The sequence below is a fragment of the Pogonomyrmex barbatus genome, unplaced genomic scaffold (assembly GCF_055798465.1).
Source record: "Pogonomyrmex barbatus isolate J1 unplaced genomic scaffold, ASM5579846v1 scaffold2, whole genome shotgun sequence".
Lineage (NCBI taxonomy): Eukaryota > Metazoa > Arthropoda > Insecta > Hymenoptera > Formicidae > Pogonomyrmex > Pogonomyrmex barbatus.
The window spans coordinates 3,528,362-3,553,210 of record NW_028297116.1 but is presented as its reverse complement, the minus strand read 5'-3'; the positions used below and the strand labels follow the sequence as shown (position 1 = coordinate 3,553,210).

Genomic DNA, 24,849 nt, shown 5'->3' with positions numbered 1-24,849 from the left:
TGACGAGACCATTTTATACATTAAATATTATGCATGTATGGAATTAAAAGAGGCTTATAAACGTGTTTACTGAACTTAATTAAAATGTACCATATATAACATTACACTAAAAATATAATTTTTAAAATATTAAAAATAAATATATAATATATAATTATTAAATATTTAAATAATTTGCTACAATATAAACGATGTAATTAACGAAAAAATTAACGATTAATATGTCCATTATACAGATGAGAAGGTATTGTATCTTCTGAACAGAAAAAGCACAATGTTTTTAAAAATAAATCAGTTATAAATATAACAATCTGTTAAATGTGACAGTGAGTTCCAATAATGAGAAGAAGTAAAAAAAGTCAAACAAAAGAGATAATTTTAAATTAAGTTGGCGGAGTAATCGATAGACTGCAATGTTATTCTAAATTTAAATCAATAATTGTACAAAATGATTGATAAATTATAATAAGAAAGTTAATTAGAAATTGTAAAGAAACAATCAAGAAAATGATCGATATGGAGAAAAGAAACAGTTATCACATAATTTTCGTAAAATATATCAATCTTTTCAAATGCGAGTATGAGAGAAGTCAATTATGATGGATATCCCAAAAAGAAGAAAGATAGTTTAAACAAACGAGATCGGCTTGAAACCAAGCCGGAGATACGGCTGGACGACGTTTTCGCAAAATCCCGGACTCGAACCAACAACTCTCGCCGGTCGGTTTTAAGGATCGATCCCTCCTGCCGTATCGACCACGCCGGGATGCACTTCCGCCCATATCCTGTACCGAGTCTGGAGCGTTTGCGCGGGGCATGCGCAGCCGATGGTGAACATCGTTGCCTGACGCCAGTCTGTCGGGGGTCGAAGTGTCGGCTACATCGGTTCGGTTGGTTTTCGTCACATACCACGGCATCCCAACGGCACTCTCACCCTTTCACGGTAATACCGTGCCCACCCCTGATCACGTCACGCGAGATTCGTCGCGGTGCATCGACCAGGGTCGACGTCAACGGTGCAGTGCGAGAGAGGGTGGTAGTTTGCTGCGACTAGGGATAGCCTGACGAGGGAAGAAACGCGGGGGTGGCCGCTTCGCTCTTGGCCCAATCCCACTACCACCTTTCTCTCAGATTTTTCGGTGCACCTCGGGGATAGTTGTGTTGAGGGGTTGCTTCTAGCGAGAGAGTACGTCCGACTGGGGCAATTCGACAAAACTTAAAATTACTTTGGCACATCCGATAAATCGGCGTTATCGGGAAACGATTTTCCCAACACGGCAAAGTTTGAAGAAATACGCCGAACGGAGTGCCGGCGCGGGTCGCCGGGAGGGTGGTGAAGAGGCAGTGGAGCCCCTCGCAGAGCTATGTGCAAAAGGAATCCCGTAGCGCTTGATCAGTTACGATGAGGGAACGATGAACGCGCGCGACTGTTGTAGTATAGTGTTGTGCCGATGACCGCGGGGATCATCGTTCAGTGATCAGTCGGAAAAGTGTGAATTTAATGGAGTAATCAAAGATAGTCCTGATTTGTTTCTATCTACAAGTGTCTATCTAGAACCCGTGGGAAATTAGCTGTTGATCAGTAGTGCGATTTTAATCTAACTAGGTTAATTGAAAATTGAACATTTTTGTTAACTCAGCAGAAATACCGTCGCATCCTCTGGAAGATTTGCATTTTCCACTAAAGAAATACTGAAAGGCTTGAATATAAGAATGACGCATTTCTTGAATATAACAAGCACAAAGCTGTCTGAATGCTTTTTTTATTTAACAACGGTGTGCGTGTCTTTGTGCGTATCTCTTTAAACGTCAAATAAGCTGAAGCAACTAATGGATTTTCAATTTCATCTATCGATTGCAAAGGAAATCTAAAGTTTTTTAAGGTACACAATAGTTTCACGTCGCGTCTTGCTTTTTTCAAGAATTGAGAACTGGAGCAACGTCCATTCCTTTATCCAGATGGAGATGTTTTTCAGCAAATTAGCTTTAAAAGAGAAAATCTATTTGCTGAAAAATTACATCAGTGAATATTCCATTTGATCGAGAAATTAGTTCGATGAATCACGAGATGAGAGTTAGATGTGACTCTTGTTAGTTTCGATCCGTCCAAAGAAATCTTGAGTGAGAGATCTTGGAAAATCATTTTTCTTCTTTTTTCTTACCAAGATGAAACGAATGGGTAAATATTCGAAAGACGGCTTGCTTTTGAGCGTGATTAGAGCCGGTGCATTCTATCTCTTTCGATACATTAAGCACGCCATTAGAAACGAGATCGTCTTTGTGTGAAAGATAAAACTTGTATGTATGAGCCACTTTTATATCCATAAACGTGGGTGAGAAACGGAGAAACGTCAAAAAACGAGATTACCTTCATAGACTGCGAGAAGACTGTTCAGTTTCTAACCGGAAGTTCCACTCTGGACATTGCAGTCTATCGCGGAAAAGTGTAAAGTTACCTCTTCAACAGTGTATAAATAAGTAGTTTACTAATTGTTTTCACTAGACGTCCAATGGTAAACTTATGACGATTTTTCCTACCTGTACAAAATTTCTATCGTTCAGTAAAACAACAAAACGAAGCAGTGAATCCGAAGACCATTAAAACTTATAATTTGTAATGCGAAGCTGATAATTAAATTTAAAACGATGATTTATAAAGAAGAAGATATACTGATCTTTGCCACCATATCGGCGAAATGTTTGAATGTTTTTCTTCAACATTTCTAGCCGAATACATAATTAAATGTATAACTAAAAATATCTAATACAAGACGAACACAATCTCTACAATTTTCTTAAAAAGATTTATTCATGATATTTTCCACATTATAAATCCGCAGTCTTCCTTAAGTTAATTGTATCAAAATAAACAGTCAAAGGTGATTTGCAATCGTTTCTTTTCCTAAATTAAAAGAAAATGTAATCCAAGATTGTTATAATATATCAAGATTAACGTATTAAAAGAATTGAAAAACCTATTTCATCAGTGCTTTATATGCATTATTAGAGCTCAAGAAGATCTCATTCAAGACAATAGTCTGTTTTAGAATCACCAAGTAGAATTAAGATCATGATCTTCCTAGGCTGAGCTATCGAAAAAGCTATTGAAAAATAACAGCAACATTTTATTTTCGATTAAGATCATCTCAAGTACATTGTTTGAGCCAAGCGAAATAGCCTAACAGCTATCGAACTGTTTTTTTTTTTTTTTTTTTTTTACTTTGAAGAAGACTGATGTATCCAGGAGGTGGACAAGCTTTTGAAAATCGCGAGATGGATCAGTTTACGTACATTCGCATTTCCGGTGGCGGTTAAGACGAAAGTCACGGAGGGCGGTATGAGAGGCGTCGGAAAAACGGGAAAAAAGTGATCGGCGGAGGTGACGCCGAAGCAGGAGGTGACGCCGAAGACGTCGGTGATCGCGAAAGATGACGTCGCCGATCCTGGCGCTGCTCGCCTTGATCCTGGCGACCGCCGGTGCCGAGCTGAGCTCGAGGATCGTCAGGACTAAGTACGGCGAGCTGTCGGGCGTAATCGTTACCCTCGATCGATATCTCGAAGGTGTCGAGGTATTTCGCGGTGTACCCTATGCCTCGCCACCGATCGGCTCGTTACGCTTCATGCCGCCCGTCAGTGGTGCCCTTTGGCACGGTGTGAAGGTCGCCGACAAGTTCGGACCCGTTTGTCCCCAAAAGCTGCCCGAGCTCAGCGATAAGATGCCCAAGGGCAGGGTAGAGTATCTCAAGAGGCTGCTGCCCTACCTCAAGAACCAGAGTGAGGATTGCTTATACCTCAACATTTACGCGCCGGTTCAAGGTAAGCCCTTCTGTTTTCTTTTTCTCGTTGAAGCAACAGAATTGTTATTACAATAACTTATAATTTATAAGAAATAACATATGTTGTAATCTGAATTCAAAATTAATTTTTATTTCTTGATGCGTTTTGATGAAAAATATATCTGTATTTATTTATGCTTATTATGAAACATCAAACAAACCGTACAATTAGAACATGTTAGGATTCATTTGCTTTGAAGCGCTCGGTGCTCTTTGATACTCATCTAGCTCAGTAATCAAGCTGTAGATTACATTTCAGTTCGAATAAAAATCAAACGCAAAAGGATTTGAAGGATAAAGTTCTATTATCAGTACACAATTTTCCGCGGAAAGGGATTCGATAAACGCGTCCATCCATGGAGAGATAATCCCGCATTGGGCGTAGTTTATTTTCCAGATATCCAATTTACCTGTACAAATTGTAACGTACGCAATATAACGATCTCTTTTTATTTTGCCTGTAAACTTGTAATCAACACAACAGTAACGTAGAGCGTTTGCTATTGAGTCAAGTTGCAGTATACCGATCCAGTTTTGCATCTCGCCTTCAGCAAATGCGCATCGGTAAAATACTACTTCCGGCCAATTGCAATATGCGACGGACATCCATTTTGCGCAGTGTCGTGTTGTGTTTACGCTTTGTGACCATGAAAGCGGAATATCATCGCTTCCGGCGGATATTAACAATTTTCTCACACGAATCAACATAATTCGAGATTTTCAGATACACAGATATTGTAATTTTAAATAACACGCGACAAATACCGTTTTTACACAAAACATCATGTCAAAACACATATTTATAGCATATTTATAACATATGTGAAAGCAAAGACAACGAATTAAGTTTAGATATCACAAAATATCGAAAATTTTCACTTTCGAAGATTTCAAGATTTTAGTTAAAGTTACATTTTAATGTTCTTTACAGATTTATATTAAATTTTACATTTTTATAGTCAAATGGCGATTCAATAGTTGACGATATTTCATAATAACTGCATGCATTTTTCTAACGGAAGTCACCTCACCATAGAAAGAATACACGCTTTTCTTATCGTAGCACGAATCCCTGCGTCGTGAATGTGATCTCGTTAAAGCAGCCAATTATCTTGCGATCCCTCGGAAAGAGGCTCAAAGATGGCGAGCTCCTTTGTGTGCAGTCTTTTCTCGTTTCTTCTGCATAACGGACGTAGCCAAAGAAATCCGCGTCGATTCTTCGTCTACCTTTTATCGACGTTCCTCGACGACGAAAGCTTTCGCGATATTTTCCGCGAGTACATTAATCCTGGTATGGAATATCAAATTCGCACGAATCTCTTTAATGTCGAATAAATAGCGAAGCATGTAGGATGAGCATGTTAATGTCAACATGATGTATGCATGTTTATAGATTTCTTTTTATAAAAGATATGATTAGTATTCTGTGATTTCTGATGGAAGAAATAGTGAAAGAATTAATATAGTGAATTTGAATTAAAATCTGAAATTTTAACTTGTGTGATAAAAATTTAAAGTAAAATGACTTGTATAAAATAGAATAAAGATTAAATAAAATATGATAAAAAAATGAAAACAATTATAAAGCAGATTGAAATAAAGTGGAATAAAATACAAAATAGAGAATAAAGAGAATTTTATTGTGATAAAGAATATTTAAATTATTTAAACCTGTTTCAGCATTTAAATGTAAATGTGCTCCCTTCTTTCCTATATAACGTTTCACAAGAGAGAGTAGGAAACATGTTCTAATACTGGCGAGCACTTTCGCATTTTCTTCTCCTTGTTGAGAGTTACATATAGCCGAAGTACTGCAAAGTTTTTCACCCGTGTATTGCAATGGCGGCTCGAGTACGCGTGTGGTGGTGCTACACGGGAACTTAATAAGAAACTTTATAATCACCTCGTGCTTAGAGAGATTAAAGCTCGCGGGGAGTAACTTTCCGCGCGGACTTAAGTATCTAAACTAGATAATAGTTTCGAAGCCTAGGCAAGCCGATCAATCTTTGCTACTCTGGGGGGCCAGATACTTCAAAAGTATAACATCAATTCAATTCTGGACTGTAGGAAGGTAGAATTTGCCTACCTTGTATATCAGAATCTTCATCATCAGAAAATTATCTGTCTGAAATGAACGAAAATTTGCGAAAATTGGCGTTCCTGAAATTTTGTACTATTTCAGAATAATAATTCAACAAGCGCCGCCATTGTCGCGCGGCCCAAACAAAGAATCCACGAGAGCGACCATTAATTTGCCGATTTGAATGGGAAGTGTTATTTTATAGTCTGCGTTCGTTTCCCATAAATCGCTTTGCAGCCGCGGAATTCGTGCAATCCTTTCCATCCCACTCGTTGGTGCGCCATTGCACTCTTGTGACATTATTTTCTACACACAGATTTTAAAAAGGATTTTGTTATGATCCTCCCTAGTTATCAGATTTACGATCGAAAATTGATTGAGACAAACCTTTAGATACCAATCATAATTGTGCGATGTTAATTTGATTTCTATTAATATAATTAATCTTTTAATATCTTGGCATTCTACTATTCCTTATTCTATCAATTACGTTTATGAGATTATAATACAATAGATACTATGTGTTGCATTGAAATGGATATTGGTTGCACCTTCAGATCGTAAATCGGTAGCTGAAGGAATTACGGTGTGAATACGTGACCCCGAGGACAATTGAAAAAGCTGCATTAAACATGACGGAAGATGATTTATCGAGGGTTGAAGAGCGATTCTCGCGTGTTATCGCTTTCTTCTATCCCCTTTTCTGTCTTTTTCCGTTACACTAAATTCTATTTCGATATTGGATGGCAAAAGCCTACCGCGTATGTTTCCTCGTTCAAGTATCAAACGATCTTTGCATCGCGCGACGTTATCGTTGCCGCACTTCCACGATTCAGTGACAATAAATTTCTGAGGCAGGTAAAAAAGTGTAAAAAATAGTTTACTGTGTTTGCAGTTCTGGATACACACAAATTTACGTGGAATATTATGCGCATATTCGACTTTTAATATTTTTCTGTGTAAAACGTACAAGTACAATTTTTTATTTTTATTTCAAAAGTTATGTGTAATATTTGTTATATTAGTTTTTTTATATTTTATTATATTAACTAATAATTTTATTTTTTAACAAAATTTAATAATATATAAAAATGATATAAAAACCTAAATTTACATAAACAAAGATTTAATAATATTAAATAATCAGATATAATAAGAATATAAATTTTGCGAAGGCCTAAATATTAATTGAAAATGTTTAATAATTTAACAAGTAATATATATTCTGTAACGTTATGATATTAATAACATCTTAATTAATCGTTAATTATATCACTATAATTGATTGTACTATACATATATATATATATATATATATATATATATATGTATATATACACACACACACACACACACACACACACACACACATACGTATAGTACAATCAATTATATTGATGTAATTAACGATTAATTAAGGTATTATTATTATCATAACGTTACAGAATTGTAAAAAGTTGAAGAAAAAGATTTAATCATCATTTTATGAAATCTGCATTTAATTTCTTATAATTTAAATAATCTGGTTTTTGTGCCAAAAAGGGAGAATATAGAATTAAGGGATATAGTGGGTGTCTAATCTCACAATATGTTAAAGGTAATTGAATATTAATTACAGATCGCCTCCCCGGCGGGATCGCAACACATTACATCGATTTCCTGGAGCGGGCTTTTAAACCTTATCGCGTGTAAACGATAATTATAGGATCAACGCGACGTAATCCAGTTATTAATTTAATTACGATCCCGCGCTAATTTCACGCCGCGCTGATCATTACACGGAGTATAGATTTAACGAATCAATTCCCACGTGTAATTCTGCACAATGTGTGTGCTAACACTATCAAAAACTTGATCCGTCAAACGCGAATTTCCCTGTCGCAACTTTGCATCGAAATTCGCAGTTATTATTTAACAATCATTACAAATCGCCGAGTCTACTGCCCTGAATGCCGTTGCAGAGTTTCATTGAAATTACAATTTCCGGCTTCGAAAGGTTTCCCGGTGAGCGAACGCGAACTTTCGACACCGCAATTAACTTTAATTACATCCTATTCAGGAATTACTATAGACCGACGATTATGCTATCAGAATTCCGTTTCTAAATAATAATAAGAAGTATGCTTAAGGATTAACTTTCAATATCACGATATCACAAAATTGAACCGTTTCCAAGTTGTTCCATGTTTTAATTGATATTCATTTTTGCTTTTAGTTTACAAAAACAAAGTATATGATAATTAAGCATATTACAGAATCCTTTCAATCAACTGTAAAAGATCTCGTTAATTCAGCAACAGGAAAATTCAAAAAGTTTAACAAACACAGAATAATGATAAATGCAAATACTGTAGATTGTAGAAAAAGAATTTGAGATTTTAACAAATTTTATTTTATATAAATATATAAAGATCTCTGAGAAGCCACTTTCTCTGAGAAAATGCATTAATCAGCGAGATGTTTCAGCGTTTTCGTTTTCAAAGTTAAAAAGTTGTTATAAAGCAACGCGACCATGCGGGAGAAGCGGTGGAAAGGGAAAGTCTCGTAGACTACTTAATTATGCCGGGTTAGTAATGGAAATTAACGGGGATTAGTAATGGAAATCGAGGTGGTTCCTCGTCTGAAACTAATTCTGGTACTTCTTCTGCGCGAGCTTCGTGAAACGAAGTACAGTCTCTAGCTGGCACATCTGTATATCACGGTTATAAATTGTTGCCACATATTGCCATGCCTTAAAGAAAGGTTCTGAATATAAGACATTAAGCCTCTATACAATATACAACCCTTTGTTCCATAAAGTTGTCTGCATTTCTCAACAAAAGGATAAGCGGTTTTGTAACAGACCATCTATAACATTATGGCAAATAAGATTTATGACAAATAAGAATAAAAATTAAAAATTGAGCGGAAAGTAATGTTCCAGACTGCAATAAAACGATAAAATTTTTCACCAATAACTGTCATAGATGGCACATTCTATTATTTTTAATTATACATTTGCGATATTATTAAATTTCTCTCACGTCAAAATCAAGAGGGAAATTGAATGTGATAAAAAGTCACGGGATAAGGACACGGGAAATGAAATTTCAAAGGGATCCACGTCGAGGAGAGAGAAGCAAGTAAATCGAATTTGTAGCGGGCGTGACTGTGAGGAACGAAAACGAACGGCGAGAGATGGCGGGCAGAATTTCGCGCAACCACGAAACAGCTCTTTCCGCGCACAGCGAATGATTCCGCATGTTTGCACGCGCGTTAGCGAAAATTCACGGGAAAATTGTAGTTGTTTGTAAAGGCCGAGCGCCTGTATTCTGTCGGCTCTCAGCGTGTCATTAACCCCTTCATTTTCGCCAGGTACATGCATTTTTCGCTAACTTTGCAATGGCTATGCTTGGGATAATTTGCAAGCAGAAGAGAAAAGGAAAGAAATAGAGAGAGAGAGAGAGAGAGAGAGAGAGAGAGAGAGAGAGAGAGAGGGAGAGAGAGAGAGAGTTTATTTTTGTCCAAAATTTTTAATTACATGAACTGTTGTAATTTTAATTATATTTTTGATAATTGAATTCTTTTTTAGATTTTTATTCTAATTTTTAATTTTTGTCGATTCCTTCTACTTATAGACAAAAAAACAATTGTTTCTTGAACTATTAAGCATATCTCTTCAAAGACTAAAATATTCTTTTGATGTGACAAAAACTTACGTTGACGATGCGACAATTCAGCAATATCGTGAGGAATTCTCGCGCGTACGGTAAAGTTGAAGGAAGGACGTCAACGAGGAATTATCGAGAGATTAAGGTATCGTCTCGCATTGTTACTCCCCAGACTCCATCACTCAAAGTGCTTTGGGAGGCGACTTCCGCCTCGAATCTCGCGACTCCATTTAACTCGGCCTTCGCAAGTCTACGGCTTCTCCTCCGCGAGCCATTAAATGCAATTGTACGCCAGGGTCTTCTCTTTCTCATCTACAAGGTGCTTCCAATGGAATATCCAAATCCCGCTTTCAAGAAATTTCAATTCGCAATATGTACAAGCCAGAAAATTGCAATTATTGCAATGATTTATTAGTTTTATTTATTGAAGTTAAAATTTCTTAAATTTCTTTATAATAATAACAGCTATACTTCTTTATTATTATTCATTAATATTCATTAATATTATTTTTAATTATTATGATGTAGAAAAATTTACAAATACTAATAAAAGTTAAACGAGTTTTAATGATTAAAAAAATAATGAAAATATAACATGCTTCTTTTTCAATTACAAAATTTACTAAACCTCGAATACTATGCACTCTATGCGTCATTTGAATATTTATCCTCTCGATACAGATTGTAAGCTTTTAGTTCCGAGCTCGCATTTACAGGAAAGCCATTACGGGCCATTCGCCTACAATTCTGCAATTGACAGCTCCATCAGGAGACAGCGCTGGATGATTGGACAACGGAGAATCTTCCCGACAGCACAGGAGAGAAGCCTGGTCACTGTGCGCGACTAGCGAACCATTCTTTACGGCTTTCAATCTTATCTTAAAGCTCCTTTTCTTTCCGATCCTGTCTATCGGATTACCGCCACACGCAGTTCGGCGTGTAATCGAGAGATCGAGTATTTATTCAGTATTTTTAATATCGGCTTAAAAGCTTGCTAAGAAGAGAGCTTGTTTAATCTTTTTTAGCTGCCGCGGAATCGTTTCAGCAAGCCGTAATCGTGCGAAAAAATAAAGGATAAAATAATTATTTCAAAATGATGAATGTGATTTAAACTTTTACCTTTCCATTTCTGAAAAATCAATACTTCACGGTTGCCATTTACACATTTAACGATGTAAGAGTGCTAAATACCTCGGCAAAATAATTTACTAGATGGCTCGCGCAAATAAGCGATGATAGTTTAACGAGATGAAAAGGCATTCGCAATTCGATTATCCATGGCGTGGCGCAGTTTGCAGCTCTGGAGATCGAAGCTAAATGCAAATTTTGCAACTTATGACGGTCAGCGGGCGTAATTTCGTTGCGAACTGTAACGCTGCATAACTTCAATGCTTGACGAGCGTGAGTCACGCTTCATTGCGTAACAATGGCCGGTCCACGTTATCGGAAGCTTTTTAATTACGCCGCGAATGATCGGTGAAATCAATTACGTGTCTCATTTATCTCGTTTGTCTTCCGTGCACCATCAATCGGACTCTGTAACCTTTAACCGAATGCATTCGATTGCGACTAGGAAACGGCATTTGCCTTGCTAACATTTTTGCACTTGACAGGGCGAGCATCGTAGGTCAAGCTTTGCAGGAAATTCAAATGGTATCTCGGATCTATGATACTGAATTTTAAATGTCAAATATGAAAACTCTTTTATACCTTTTCATATTTTGTGAGAATTTTCTTTAATGAACATTTGATTGAGAATTATATTTTCAATGCGTATTTCATATTTTATAACATTTATTATTTGATTTACAAACAATGATTTATAAATGGAGAATTCTAATTTAAATTTCAATGTAATAACCTCTTCAAAACAATGTAATAATATGTTTTGTTATAACTTTTTAATGATGTTATGAGAAGTTGCTTTTTCTCATTTCCTACGTATTTCTTTTTCACTTTAAATTTTTATTGCTCAGAACTTGTTAATAACAGCGCGGCAGCATATGCAACTTTTCTAGAAATCTGAGACTCTTGAGAAAAAAAACAGCATAAAAATAAAATATGTATAATGCACTAAAATCTCTGAGTGAAAAACGCATTTACCGAGAAAAAGTCTTTAATATTTTAAAGAGAAGATTAAATCTCTTCTTAAAAAAGAAGGTTAAAAATCAAATCTTAATTTGAAATTCTGGAAAGAGCTTATTGAAAATTTAATCGAGATAAGTCTCGACTTAAGATATATTTTTTTTTTTTCGTAAACGAAAGAGAAAGTTACGGGACATTTGCTATTGTGATACAGAGACATAGCGATATGACGCAGCGAGCGATTCGGATTTTCGTAAGGACTTGATAGAAACAAGGTCTACGAGATTCAGGAACGCTTCCGTAAAAAGTTTCAATAGCCAGTAGAAAGTTGGGACGCATGGTAGACTGCTTATTACGTGTATAAGCGTGCGTATACGACAGTGGTGGCTGCATTATACAGCTGGTGCGCCAGTCGGATGCTAAAAGTAATAACAACTTCCGTAACTTTCCTCGTACCGCGCGTTCCTGCATATGGTGTCCCGTGACGTTCTGATCCCTTACGATATATCGGATACTCTGAGACTAATCTCAACGGTCCTGTCCCTGAACTTCGATAATCTCCCATTAGTGGCTAACCAATTTATTATTATTTTAATGAAACTACTCGACGTAGATCGACTCGTGTGAAACCTCATAAAGGACGCGTTTGTTGATCAAAATTAATAAATTTCCTCTGGTAATGTGATGGCTGAGAGACTCTAAACTCTAGCCGTATCGGAACTTTGAGGACTTGCTGCTGTTAATTAATTACAAATATTATGTTTTACTACCGTGAAGTCGGGTATTGCATGTATCATGTTATTGTAGGAATATAATTTGCCGTGTCACAAACTTAGAAGCAGCAAATTATCTCTTAAGATTTTGTGTTAGATTTACTTATCTGTGAACTCTCAGGTTTATTTCAAATTTATTCCAAAATATTAATTAACATTTGTTACAATTTCTTTTTATATTTCTGGAAAAATATCAAAAGTTGAACCTATTATTATATGCTTCTTCTCCATATAGAAAAGTTGGCAATAAAAATAGAGATTTATTCAGGGAAGAACTGTTTAGAGGATAAAAAAGGTCAGGATAATTTCAGTTCGGGATGTTTCGGACCTTTCGATCTGGAAGGAAATGAGAATGGATGTGATCAGTGTATCGATAGAAGAAGTAACCGACTCTCTTTCAAAGATTATAAAATCGCTTTTCCTTTGGGTTGTCGGAGCCTTTGGTCACGAGTCCCTTTAATCCCGCGGCGGGAAGTACACGCGAACTTTACGGCCGGACGGATTGCGTATTCACGTAATTCCTCGATCGAGGGAAAAGAAATTGCATTTAAATGGGCCATGCAAATCTACAAGAAGCGGGGGAGGGAGAGCAGATCGGTGCGCCCTACGTCCTGCGCCCCCCCCAGCCACCCCCGCATTACGTGCACGAGAGAATCTTGTTATGCTAATACGCGCAACATTCCGCGGCTCTAACCGCCTGGCGTGCGGAAAACGAGTCGCCGATTTTTGCGGACGATCGCGAAGAAGATGGCGGTTGCCTCTATCGATCGCACCGCGACGACGCTTGGCTCGCAAAGCGGTGTTGTCGAACTAGAAAAACTTATTTTCGAACGTATTTTCTCTCTTCTGCCTTAAAATTATATATAAACATAATGCTATAGTTAAATATTGATGTAAAAAATAGCATTACTTTTACATCTTAAAAATATATTATCGCTATATTGTAATGATAAAATTTTACTACAATATTGTAATTGAATTACTATAGCTATAAATAAGTATACAAATATTAATTAATAAATAACAGTAAGTATTAATTACTAAGTAGCTAAGTTAATAAATATTAGTTAAGTAATTTATATTAATTTATTAATGTTAATGAAGACCAATCAATTTACAAACAGATAGCCACATACTATATTTTGACCGCATGTTTCTTCCTGACTCAAAAATTCTCTAATATCCGCAACATGAAAAATGCACGCAGCCACATTAAATTATAAAGCTCGAAAATATTCGTGGTGACTTTATCTGCTCCGTTATAAGGATCTCACTCTCTGAGGTCCTTCCATCGCGGGGGTGGCGTCGCGCTTAACGCTGGCATAATTATTTCCAGTGCAACCAACCCCGCAGTCGTATAAAACGTCAGCCCCAGCATGCGCGAAGGGGTCGCAGTTTTGTACCGCGAATGGGTGGGGATGAGGAGGTGAGAGGTTGAGAACGGTAGAAAGCCAGAAAGGTGGGGTAAGGACAACGGAGATCCTCGAAGGAGGTCTCGTGCCGCGGGCGGTAAAAAATTTCTTTCTCCAATTCCCTCGTCCGCCTTGCGCCCTCCCCCCGCTCCCTCTCGAACCTCTTGTCCCATTTTCATTCTTGTATTCGGTCTTCACCCCCGGAGCTCTTGGAAGGAGACTTTTTTAATGAATGTTCGCGGCTTAAAGGGGGAGAGGACGAAAAAAAGAAACGGATGAGTGAAGCGCAAGACTAAGGGAATAGGAGCCATTAGAGAGAACATAATCCTTTTTACTTCCCCTCTCTTTTTCTATCTAGACACCCCCGTGCGCCAGCTAAGCGTAATTCACAAACTTTTGTCGGATTAAAAATGTTCGCCGGAGCGTCATGGCTGATGATTTCTGTCTTCATTCATCATCGCGCGATATATTGCGTGTGATTCAATCTCCAAAAGTCAATCCTTTCAAACCCTCTTTTTTTATTATTTCACAAAAATATATATTTTATTTTAATAAAAACATGCCATAAACATAATAAACAAATTTAAAAAATTTAAAAATAATTAAAATTAAAATTAAAATAGAAAATTAGAAAAAACAAAATTCGTACAGTTCAACATAAAAAAGCGTTAATTTTGCAGGATTAATAACTAGACACTTACTCTTTGAAACGGCTTTTATGCAGAAACGGGCAGTCGTAACGTTTATAACGATGTAATATCAGAGAAAATAGCCATCTCGCAATTGCCATTATATGAGAAAAGGATGTGCAAAGGGTTAAACGACGCAATAATTGCTGGCACGCATGAGAATATCGTATATTCTCAGCCGAAGGTTGCAGCTCAGCAATATCTCTTTCATTCTAAGAGTGAGTTGGCTTCTCTTGTTAATTTTAAGCATAAGATATGCCTGGTTCAAAAGGATGACTAACTAAAAATGTATCTATGTACTACGAACTAAAAATTATCAATCTTTTGCCCTTATCATCTCTCTCTTTAATATGAAATAACAATATACAATGAAATAACGACTTTAATCTCAAGATGTGCCAATGATTTAAATATTGGAAGCAAGAAGATTGATATATCAAAAAAGAGAAGAAACAAAATAAGAAAATAAAGAATATTGCAGATCGTATTAGTATCTCTGATTGATTTTATTAAAGGACAGTGCGAATCCTAAATGGGTTGACTTTTGGATTAAAGAGCCGCAACAATAGCGGGCGGCCGAGATTTCCGCCAATGGAGTGTGGAGCGATCGACATGTTCTCTAATCGTCTTTGGAAGTTCCGAGAATGAAGTGCCGAGCCGCGGATTAAGTGAGAGATTCTACGCTCGAGGGCCGGAGACGAAGAGAAAGAAAGGGATGTTAGGTATGGGGAAAACCGGGGTCGTAACCTGAATGGTGGCGGAAAAGCGGGGGAAAGTCGGAGAACGATATATCCAGCGAGTTACTAGGTCCTCCTGAAAACGGCAATCACGGACGCAGTCACGGAGCGCTGACGGGGCAGAGATTGCTTTATTCCCGGATTTTCCTATTTCACGTGAAACAGTCGTCGCCGGATACGAGCGCGGGCTCGGGGGTCGCCAGTGGAGCATAGGTACCACCGGGCACAATGCGAAATCGTCCATTGGAAAAGATGTCGAGGCGCGAGATGCCGATGAATAATAGACAGCAAGCTGTGTTGGTTTTTATGATGTGATGGTGGAAAGTAAAAAAGCGAGAAAAAAATAAATTTATAAATCGTCTAATATTTCTCGAATTTAAAGAAGCACAGATCAATTGCAATTTCAAAATTTAATACAATTAATTAACAATTAAATATTTTATAATGCAACATGCTGGAAAAAAACAATTTTTAATATTTTTTAATATTTTTTAAAGCTTATTTTTCGTAATAAGTATTTTTTTGCAAGAATAGAAATGTCAAGAACTTTATATGAGAAATCAAAGCTTTCAATATTCTAGATTCCGAGAATATATATAGAAAGACGAATATGGAAACTGAAAGATTTCAGTGATCTGCAAATCTCAACTATACAGATTTTAAAAAGTCAGAAGTATATGAATTGGAGAACTCCATGATCTAAAATGACGTATTTCCGAGACGACAATGAATAATAGATACGAATCTATTTAGCTTTCGCAATGCGATCTCGATGGAATAGAGAGAAACGAAGAGTAATGTGAAGCGTAAGATAGAGAGGGGGAAGAGGTTAAATTAGTTGACGTAACGGAAGGTTGTTGCACCTCTGCGAAAGCTCCTGCAGGTACTTAACAGAGGAACTATATTCCAGGATTTCCATTATGCTGTACGCAAAATAGCCTTTCTCCAAGTTGCCGGAGGAACAATACGCAGATCCTTAACAATACCTTCCAATACGCAAATTTGTACTTCCTAAAGACATCGAAACCGAGACTCGCTACACTTTACGCGCGACTTACGGACATGAAGACGAATTTATATGTAAAAAGGATCTTAAAAATATTGCATTTTTAGGTAAATAATATAAATACTTAAAATATGCCTATCAATCAAAATATAGTTATTCGTGGGTATCCTATTAGAAATATTTTGATTGAACATTATTTGAGAACACTCGAAAAACACAACCGGGTCAGGAGTCTTGTATTCCCAGCAGCGGCGTTCCCATTGGGTTTCGAGAGACGGAGGGGGCGGGGGAAGAAAGACAGAGAGAGAGAGAGAGAGAGAGAGAGAGGGAGAGAGGACAATGGACAAATCCGGGTTACGGAGATGCAGTTGCTGGGAAGCAAGCCCCTGGAGGACCAACGTTAAGCCGAAGTCGAGTGCGGCCGTGACCGACTCCTGCCATCTCTCCTTGTTTTCTCACCTCGTGCAAGATTAACCGACCGAGCATTCGGAACGCCCCCGCGGCAGGATTAAATGAATTTTTCACGGGGATCACTTCACGTCCCCCGGATCTTGACAGAGTGCATCAAATCTACCAACTTTTCTGAGGAAACAAATCGTGGATCGCGCTCGTGTGAATCCTTTTATCACGTCGTACTAACGAACCTGCTTTTCACATAAATTCTTCTGTTTTCTTCAGACTCAAGAAAATTTTGTAGAGCTTCATTGATAAATTCTTGTTACTATCTTTATACTGATGTCCGTATTTATTTATTTATCATGTGAAAGCACCGGTTAAATAATAACTGTTTCAAAAATATGAAATGATCGATGATAATCAAAATAGAATATTTGAAGGTGTTTTCTTGTTAATTTCGTTCTGATTTTATTATTTATTGATTATTCAATACTCTCAAAATACTTGCGATTTAAAATTGTTCCAGTTAATTTACTTTTATTTTATGTAAATTCTTTCATATACGCAGCTCTTAGTAAAGCACTAAAGGGCTTCATTTCTTCCCTGAAGGTTTTCGTTCATGCGGGTGATCTCTTTGGTCGTATCTAAGGACCTGTGCGACCTTGCGAAGAAGACTTGCAGAGCAGAGAAGGGAAGTGGTGCATTATGCACAATAAAGGAGAAACAAGAGGGTAACGTCAGACACACTTAACGTCGGAACTTTTTGCCGGCGGCTCTCAGGCCATCCTTCTTCTCGGCGAGAAGGGCGTCGGAAAGGAAGGGAAAGGTAAATCCAGAGGCAGGATTTAAAACGTTCTCAGCGAGCGTGTAAAACAGCGACGACAACGGCAGAGCCGCGACCGCGCAACGACACAAAGTGGACCGGGTAAAATTATTTCAGAGAACCCAGGGAAATTATTCCGGACATTCTTCATCGCGAGAGAAATGTTCACCCTCTCGGCGACTTTCTTTCCTCGTCCTGGTGATCTCCGTCATCCGCTACGGCCGAACTTCCATTTGTCAGACTACCAAAAGGATCCGCCGTAGAGCACAGACGACTATCGGAAAGAGAAATTGAATGTTGATAGATGAGAATGACGATCGAATGGAAGCTACAAAATGCTTTCTGGTAATTCCTGAGACCATTCCATTCAACATTACGCGGAACTCACCTTTCTAAAGAAACTCTTTTCATGTTTTTCTCATATTTGAAAAATCAAATTTGTCAGACATCTTGCTTTTTACTCCAACAAATTATCACTTTGTAAAATTGCTATTAAGTTCCTATTAAATTTTTATACAGAGCGAACAGTTTTAATATATTAAACTCTGATTGTTCAAATCCTTTAACTTGGATTTTCCTAAAAATTTTAATTTTAATTTTTGTTTTACTAAAATGTTAAGTTTCTTCTTTTATATCATTGAGACGTTGGTTTATTTTTTTTTTTAGATTTTTAAACTGTTTAGAATATTTTATTTTCATTTGTATAATATTTGTATTTGTATAACATTTATATTTTACCATTACGCTAAACACACAAATGTATTTATATTCTTAAAATGTTACATTTCATCCTTCTCTTTCTTCTTCCTAAGGCCGAATTAGAATCTCTTTGGAGACAATCATTTCCAGCGTCTATTTTGGTGATAGATAGAACAAAGAAAAATTTCAATTCTGCCGAAGCATTCGGCGAACTGTTCAATAGTTGTGAATGCGCTTTGACCAATGGCCACGAGTTGTTAAGCGGTCGTTCACACCAGGCGCGTCCTCGCTTCTAAAAGCGATTTACTGCCCGATTTATCGACCGCGTTAAACGTCTTCGCGCAGTCCAGTTCGAGCCCTCTACGAATTATGAGGACTACATCGTTGCGAATCGCAACCTCTGTTGAACGATCTAACGACTCAAGTTCATCTCCCACTCGCAAGCGAAGTGGCTTTTGTCCGGCTTTTGTCGGCACCGGATCGATCATCTATAAACGGCTTCTTGTTCAACCTGTGCGGCTCTATCGAGGCCGTCCGTCCACAGATCGGACGCGACGTATCGATTACTTCGTCCCCGCTGCACAATGCCGCTGCGGATTATGGCACTTGGGCGATTTCTTCGGAGCGCACATCCCCTAAGTGAGAAGACGGATTTTTATCGTCTAAGCTGCTACACATTCTATATACGTGATCCAGGGTCATATATTCTCAACCTGTTTCTTCGATTGTTATTAATTAATTAATTATAATTCATCTCGAAAGAAGTTATAAATCTTATATGAATAGTAAAATATTTCTTATGTACAGGATGTTCCGTAAATCGAGGTATCAATCATTCGGGGACTCAGAAACAAGAAAGAACGTTGACATACACAGATACGAAAATGTATTATTTTTGAATTCTCGCCATTTTGATATTGGATGATCTTCTAATTCTTTATATTCAATAATAAGGTCAATACGAGTTGTTGCTCAAACAGTGTCTTATGAGGTTAGATTGATTATAATTTTTTTGATTATATTAATTTTAATTGAGAGGTATTTTTTAAAAGATTTTAATACTTGACAAGGTATAGGCGGTTGATTTTTGTTTTCTATATTTCTTGTATTTTTAGTGTTTTTTTTTTTAGAATTTTAACTGAGATAAATGGAAGACCAATAGATTTTATTGAAGGAGAATCGGAACTGGTGTCTGGATTTAACTTTGAGTATTTTAGGGGAAGCTTTGCATTAATTTTTATAGCAGAGTATGGGATAATTATTTTTTTTAGGTATTTATGTTCATTAATATTTACTAATTTAGAAGATATTTCTATATTTGTTTTTATTGGTTTTATAATAAGTTTAATTATTTATTATTTTTATACGAGGGTTATTACCCCGAATGCGATATGATGAATTGATATATTTATGTTGAAAAATTATTTTACCATTAGTTATATGTTAGTAATAATTTGAGTATTAGGTATTAAATTTTTTTTTATAATTTTTTTAGAATTTAGAATAGTGGAGTAAAAAATATTTTTAGTAGTTTATTATTTTATAAATTGATTTATTATAAATTAAGTTAATTAATATAATGATTTAGGATATTATATGGGATGTATAGATAGAGGAAGAGATTTGTTAATTTTGTTATATATGATAATTGGGATAGTTATTTGTATATATTATTATCATTAATTATCATAATTATTTTTATATATCTGGTAAAATAGTAATATTTATTATAATTATTATTATGTAAATTTATATGGAAAACAATTATTATATGTAAATTTATATGGAAAATATGAAGTTGCTTTATCTTTTTTTGTCAAATTGAAAGAAGAGATGATTTTTATAACATAATTGAAGTCAGATAAAAGCGGGATGCTTTAACTGAAGCACTACTAAGATAAACGAATTGTGCGATCTAGATTTCTGTCAAGAAATGTTGGGCTAAGCGGGCTATATCTGGATGTAATGAATTCTGAATAGTGTTAAGATAGCCCGCAACTTTTATTTAATTTTAACTTATTATGTTATAAAACTCATAAAGATCATCTTTCAATTTTTTTTTCATTCTTTTAATTTTAACAAAAAAATTCGAAAGCAAAGCAATTTCAAATTTCAACGTAAAAATAGCGATTCGAAAACAACACATTTTCGAATCTATGTTCAAACCTATCAATTTTCTTTCTGTTTTTGAGACTCCGGATTGACCGACCGATTTTTCAGAGTGACTGACTTACAGAACATTCTGTATAATAAAACGTTAGTTGTTTGATGATAGATATCAATTATAGTTTATACAGAGTTGATTTTACAAATCAATAAATAACAACTTTGCGGTTCGACACGTAAATTTATTGCATCTATTTTTTATTGGGTAACTTCTGTATTCGCTCGTGAATAAATGGAGTATCAATCGATATCACATCTATAGGTATACGGCGAGATGGACACGAAGAGGGAGAGAAAGAAGAGGATTTCGAGGGCGATTCAATATTGACTATTGCCCAATGACAGCGAGGCGTACTCGACATCAAACGAATCCATTCGCGCGCAAGATTCCTCGTTCACGTCTACGGTTTTATTCACGAATCGCACGTACCCTGAACCATCCGTAGAAAAAACGAATATACATTAAAAGGAGACAGCGATATGTACATTGAGTTTTGGGGAAAAAAAATTGGTGAAAACCGATGGATACGAAAAAGGCCAAAAAGCTAAAAAACAAAATCGTAAAATTCAAAACTCAATAGGATCAAAAACCCAAAGTGAAAAATTACGTACTGAAAATGCGTTGAAAAATTTAGACGAATTTGTAAATTCAAAAGCAAAAAAAAGAAATAAAAATTTGCAAAGTTAAATATTCGTGAAAACTGCGAGAAGAAGGAGCTAAAGTTAAAATTCTGAAACTAAGAAACGTGTCTTCTGCATAACGCCTTTAACGCCTTTTAAAATTCGCTAGCATTCGTTCGTTTGGTATATATTCACCTTTAGAAGTACGCACGGATGTTTGTCGGTGGATTATTTAAACAAATGTGCTCTCGTTAACGACGACGGAAATGTCGCGAGCAGTCACGAGCCGCGTTTACATTAGTTGTCAGGTGGTACGGACACAGGGTAGATGGAAGCAATTTATGGGGGGAATAAAGCCCGGACACGCTCGACAGACTCCACCGATAAACAACGTTATAAACAATCCGCCATTGATTACAAGCATGAAGATCGATCGACGATTTCCGTAGATTTATGGCAGGATTTTTGGATGCCTTACCGATAATCAAGCCACTCTTTCAGTCCGGATTAAAGTCCTTGAGACCTAGAATAAAATTTAATAAATAACGATAATTAAGTCATTCCTCACAGGAAGGATTTGAGTCAGCTTGTTCACAATCGCATTGAATAGAATTAATTAACTACATATTATTTTGAGGATGTTCAAGCGGGGGAATGAAAGAAATTTCTTTGGCTGATTTATAACGAAATATATGCGTGAAATTCGTAGCGGAATTATTGCGCACGTTTCACGTGTCAGGCTTCCGTCGACGTGTCCGGTATGGATTGATTGGCCGGTGGTTTAATTAATGAACGATCGCGATACGATGAGCGGGACGCGATCATTTCGGGAGAAAAACCGCGCGAGCGTTCGGCCGTCGTCCTACGACGATAATTGATGACGCTGACAGAAAATTGATAATTCATTGTTCACGTCCGGTCGAAACGAATAGATGGGCCGCGTCAGCGAAATAACAGAAATCACGGTCCAACTTCAACTGTCGGTCCGCAGTTTTCGCTGTTGCGCTCGACAACTGCACCTGCAGCCGTTCCCAAAAAGGCAAAAATGGAACGCTAAGGTTGCCGTGTCCCTTTTAGAACGTTTCCACTTTCAACCGTGATCCAATTTTCAATATCGAATTCAGGACATTTAGGAATATCACTCTACTAACGCTAAGATTTTCGGCTTTAACACTTTTCCGAACCGTCGCGTTCTAATATCCTTAAAACCTTTAGCTTCTGAAATGATTAAAACTTTGTATCCCACTTGATTGATAGATTCTTTAAAGTGAAGGGTCCGCGAAGCTTCAAGCTTTAAGCTGATTTTCGGGACTTGAAGCTTCGAATTAATCTTTACTAGTTTCCGGGACGTATAGATAGATCCAGGGGGAGTATATCTCCTCCGGAGTAACTGAATGTAACCTCAGCAGCAAACATCAGATATGAACGTAGTTCCCAAGATAACTACGTAATAGTTTAAGCACGATTTGAGAGGTTGGGCGCTATGCGTATGATCAATGTCGAGTTTAAGTTTCGAATTTATAGCGTTGCTTAGCGATACCCATTCTGGATATATTGACTTTGAGAACCACTGGACATTCGCGAAATACCTGTTTCCATTGCTAATAGACGGTGTATCCGGCGCACAATGGCTCTTTCAGGTTGAGCTTATGTAGGACTTACTACTTGCGAGTTGTGTCCTTTGCCAATATTGTCATAGATTATTAACAAATTAACGAGTACAATTGAATAAGAGAGAGTAACAAAGTTACTGAATTATTTAAAATTATACATGTTTTATAGAACAAAATGTAATCTGTCTGTGAAATTAAGAAGCAGCAGAAAGTCTAATCTGTTATTCAATTTCGCATAAATATAAATAAATTCAGGATTAAAAAGATTATTTAATTAAAAGGTAGTTAATCCTTCTAATAAAATAAAACACACAACAAAATATAATCTTCATCTTAAAGAAGGGTCACAGATCAGACACATTTAACGAGCTTAATTAAATTTTCTTAGCTTCCTAACGTTTACCGCCTTGACAACTTCAAAAAATGAAAATCATCCTATTTAACGTCACGTTCATCAATCAATAATAGAGAGCAAAATTTTAATCTGCAATTCCAATTTGTTCTATATCTCTCAATCTTGCTTGACTAGCTCCGCTATAGTATTCAATAAAAATCGTATCGCACAATGCTTGATTCGCTTCGACATATTGCAGGTAGATATCGACTCTGGCGGAGCTGCGGGCAGCGCTATCGATCGTTATTCTGATTAGCACGGTAGAATTCGCGCGTACGATACGTCCGTTCATGCAGATGCGGGTGCACGCACTGGCGGCCATTGTGGTTTTTAACGATGGCCAGTATGAAACGGCGCTCGGGCACTCGTATGAACATCAGCGTAAATTCCGAATTACGGCACGGTAGATCATGCCGGTTTTGTTGCATTGTTGTTATTCGGACGCGTGCGTGAGCGCACATCGCGTCGTTACGACATCCGCTACGATGCGATTGGTTTCAAGCAAACTGCGCTTCCGACTTTATTGTCCGACGCCTGTTTCGATGCGGCACACCGAGAATCACGTGGTATCCATCATTTCCGCCCCCGTGTAATCGTTTCCTCTAACGTACAAATAACATGAGAAACGAGGATTGGAGGTAATCCACAAGTGAAGTATGAATATCGAAAATTGAAATTAAATATTACACACGTTCTTACTCGCACTCTAATATAAATAATGAGTAAAAATTAGCATTTACACTTAACTTTTTCAAATATTTTAATAATAGTTTGATTGCAACATCTTGATTATATATTGATAACATTTTTAACTTATTATCAAGCATTTTAAAAAGATTAGAAAAGCACATTATTTTTGTTATTATATCAATTTGATGAATATGTTTCTCTAATTATAAAATACTTAATAATAAATTAATATATAATCAAAACAATATAGTTTATTGCAATATAGTTTATTGCGTCTTTCAATCCTGTCCTATCTTGAATGCACAAAATGCTTGATTCTAACATTATCGGAATAATGTGACAGTTTTGCAACACTCGTGGCATTGCATGCAATGTAACTATTAGAATGACCTAGATAATGACTTGGCTACTCGGCGACTACGACGACGACGAAATTACGGGATAGTCGCCATTCCTTTTCAGGAGACACAAAATGGAAGGATTAACATCCTCCAGCCGACTATAATAATAGAATTACCCCGACAACGAGCTTGGGATTTTCGGAGGCCCAGGTTACATGCCCGCAAAAATACTGCTCCGCAGCGTAATGTCGGAGCCCGGACGATAATCCGGTCTCGGATGAAGTTGAAAATGGGGTGGAAACACACCGACACCTCGCCGAGCCGTAAACCGCTTTGTACATCGTCTCGCTTTTTCCAGGGGACACATAAACTTACGATACTAAGATAGGTTTCTCGAAAAGTTTATAACGAAAATTGCGTATTTTTTTTTTAAATTGATAGAGTAAGTTATATATAATATAATATAGTTTTATATATATATATATATATATATATATATATAAAATAAAGAATTTGAAAATAAAGAAAAAATTAAAAAATAATATTATAATAGAAAACATAGATGTATAATAACTTGTGATTCTATAAATTAGAAGTCACAAAAACGTATTTCTTATTTAAAACGCTAATTATTACAATATAACTGTATTTATTTGTATTTATTTGTATATTTGATATATTAAAATATATGTCTTGCTGTCTGATACTATTAATTTCAATTGAGATAGGAGATATACTGACAACTGTATATTTTTAATTGAATAATCCACGTTAATATATGATATCCTTATGAAGGAAATATGTCACAATTTTTGCAATAAAATACATTTGCTTTATT

At 36.5% G+C, this 24,849-nt stretch overlaps 1 protein-coding gene across 2 annotated transcripts in view; it reads left to right on the top strand.

The window, feature by feature from the left end:
* Window positions 1–839: 839 nt before the first annotated feature.
* Window positions 840–24,849, top strand: part of Nlg3 (Neuroligin 3) — a 128,510-nt gene continuing 104,500 nt past the window's right edge. The window contains exon 1 of one of the 2 annotated variants that reach the window (XM_011631797.3): window positions 840–3,816. In XM_011631797.3, the coding sequence (XP_011630099.1) occupies window positions 3,429–3,816 (388 nt within the window). In that variant the 5' untranslated portion in view covers window positions 840–3,428. Of the gene's footprint in view, window positions 3,817–4,961; window positions 5,128–24,849 lie in introns of those variants that run through there. The other variant, XM_089076815.1, reaches the window with a different exon arrangement.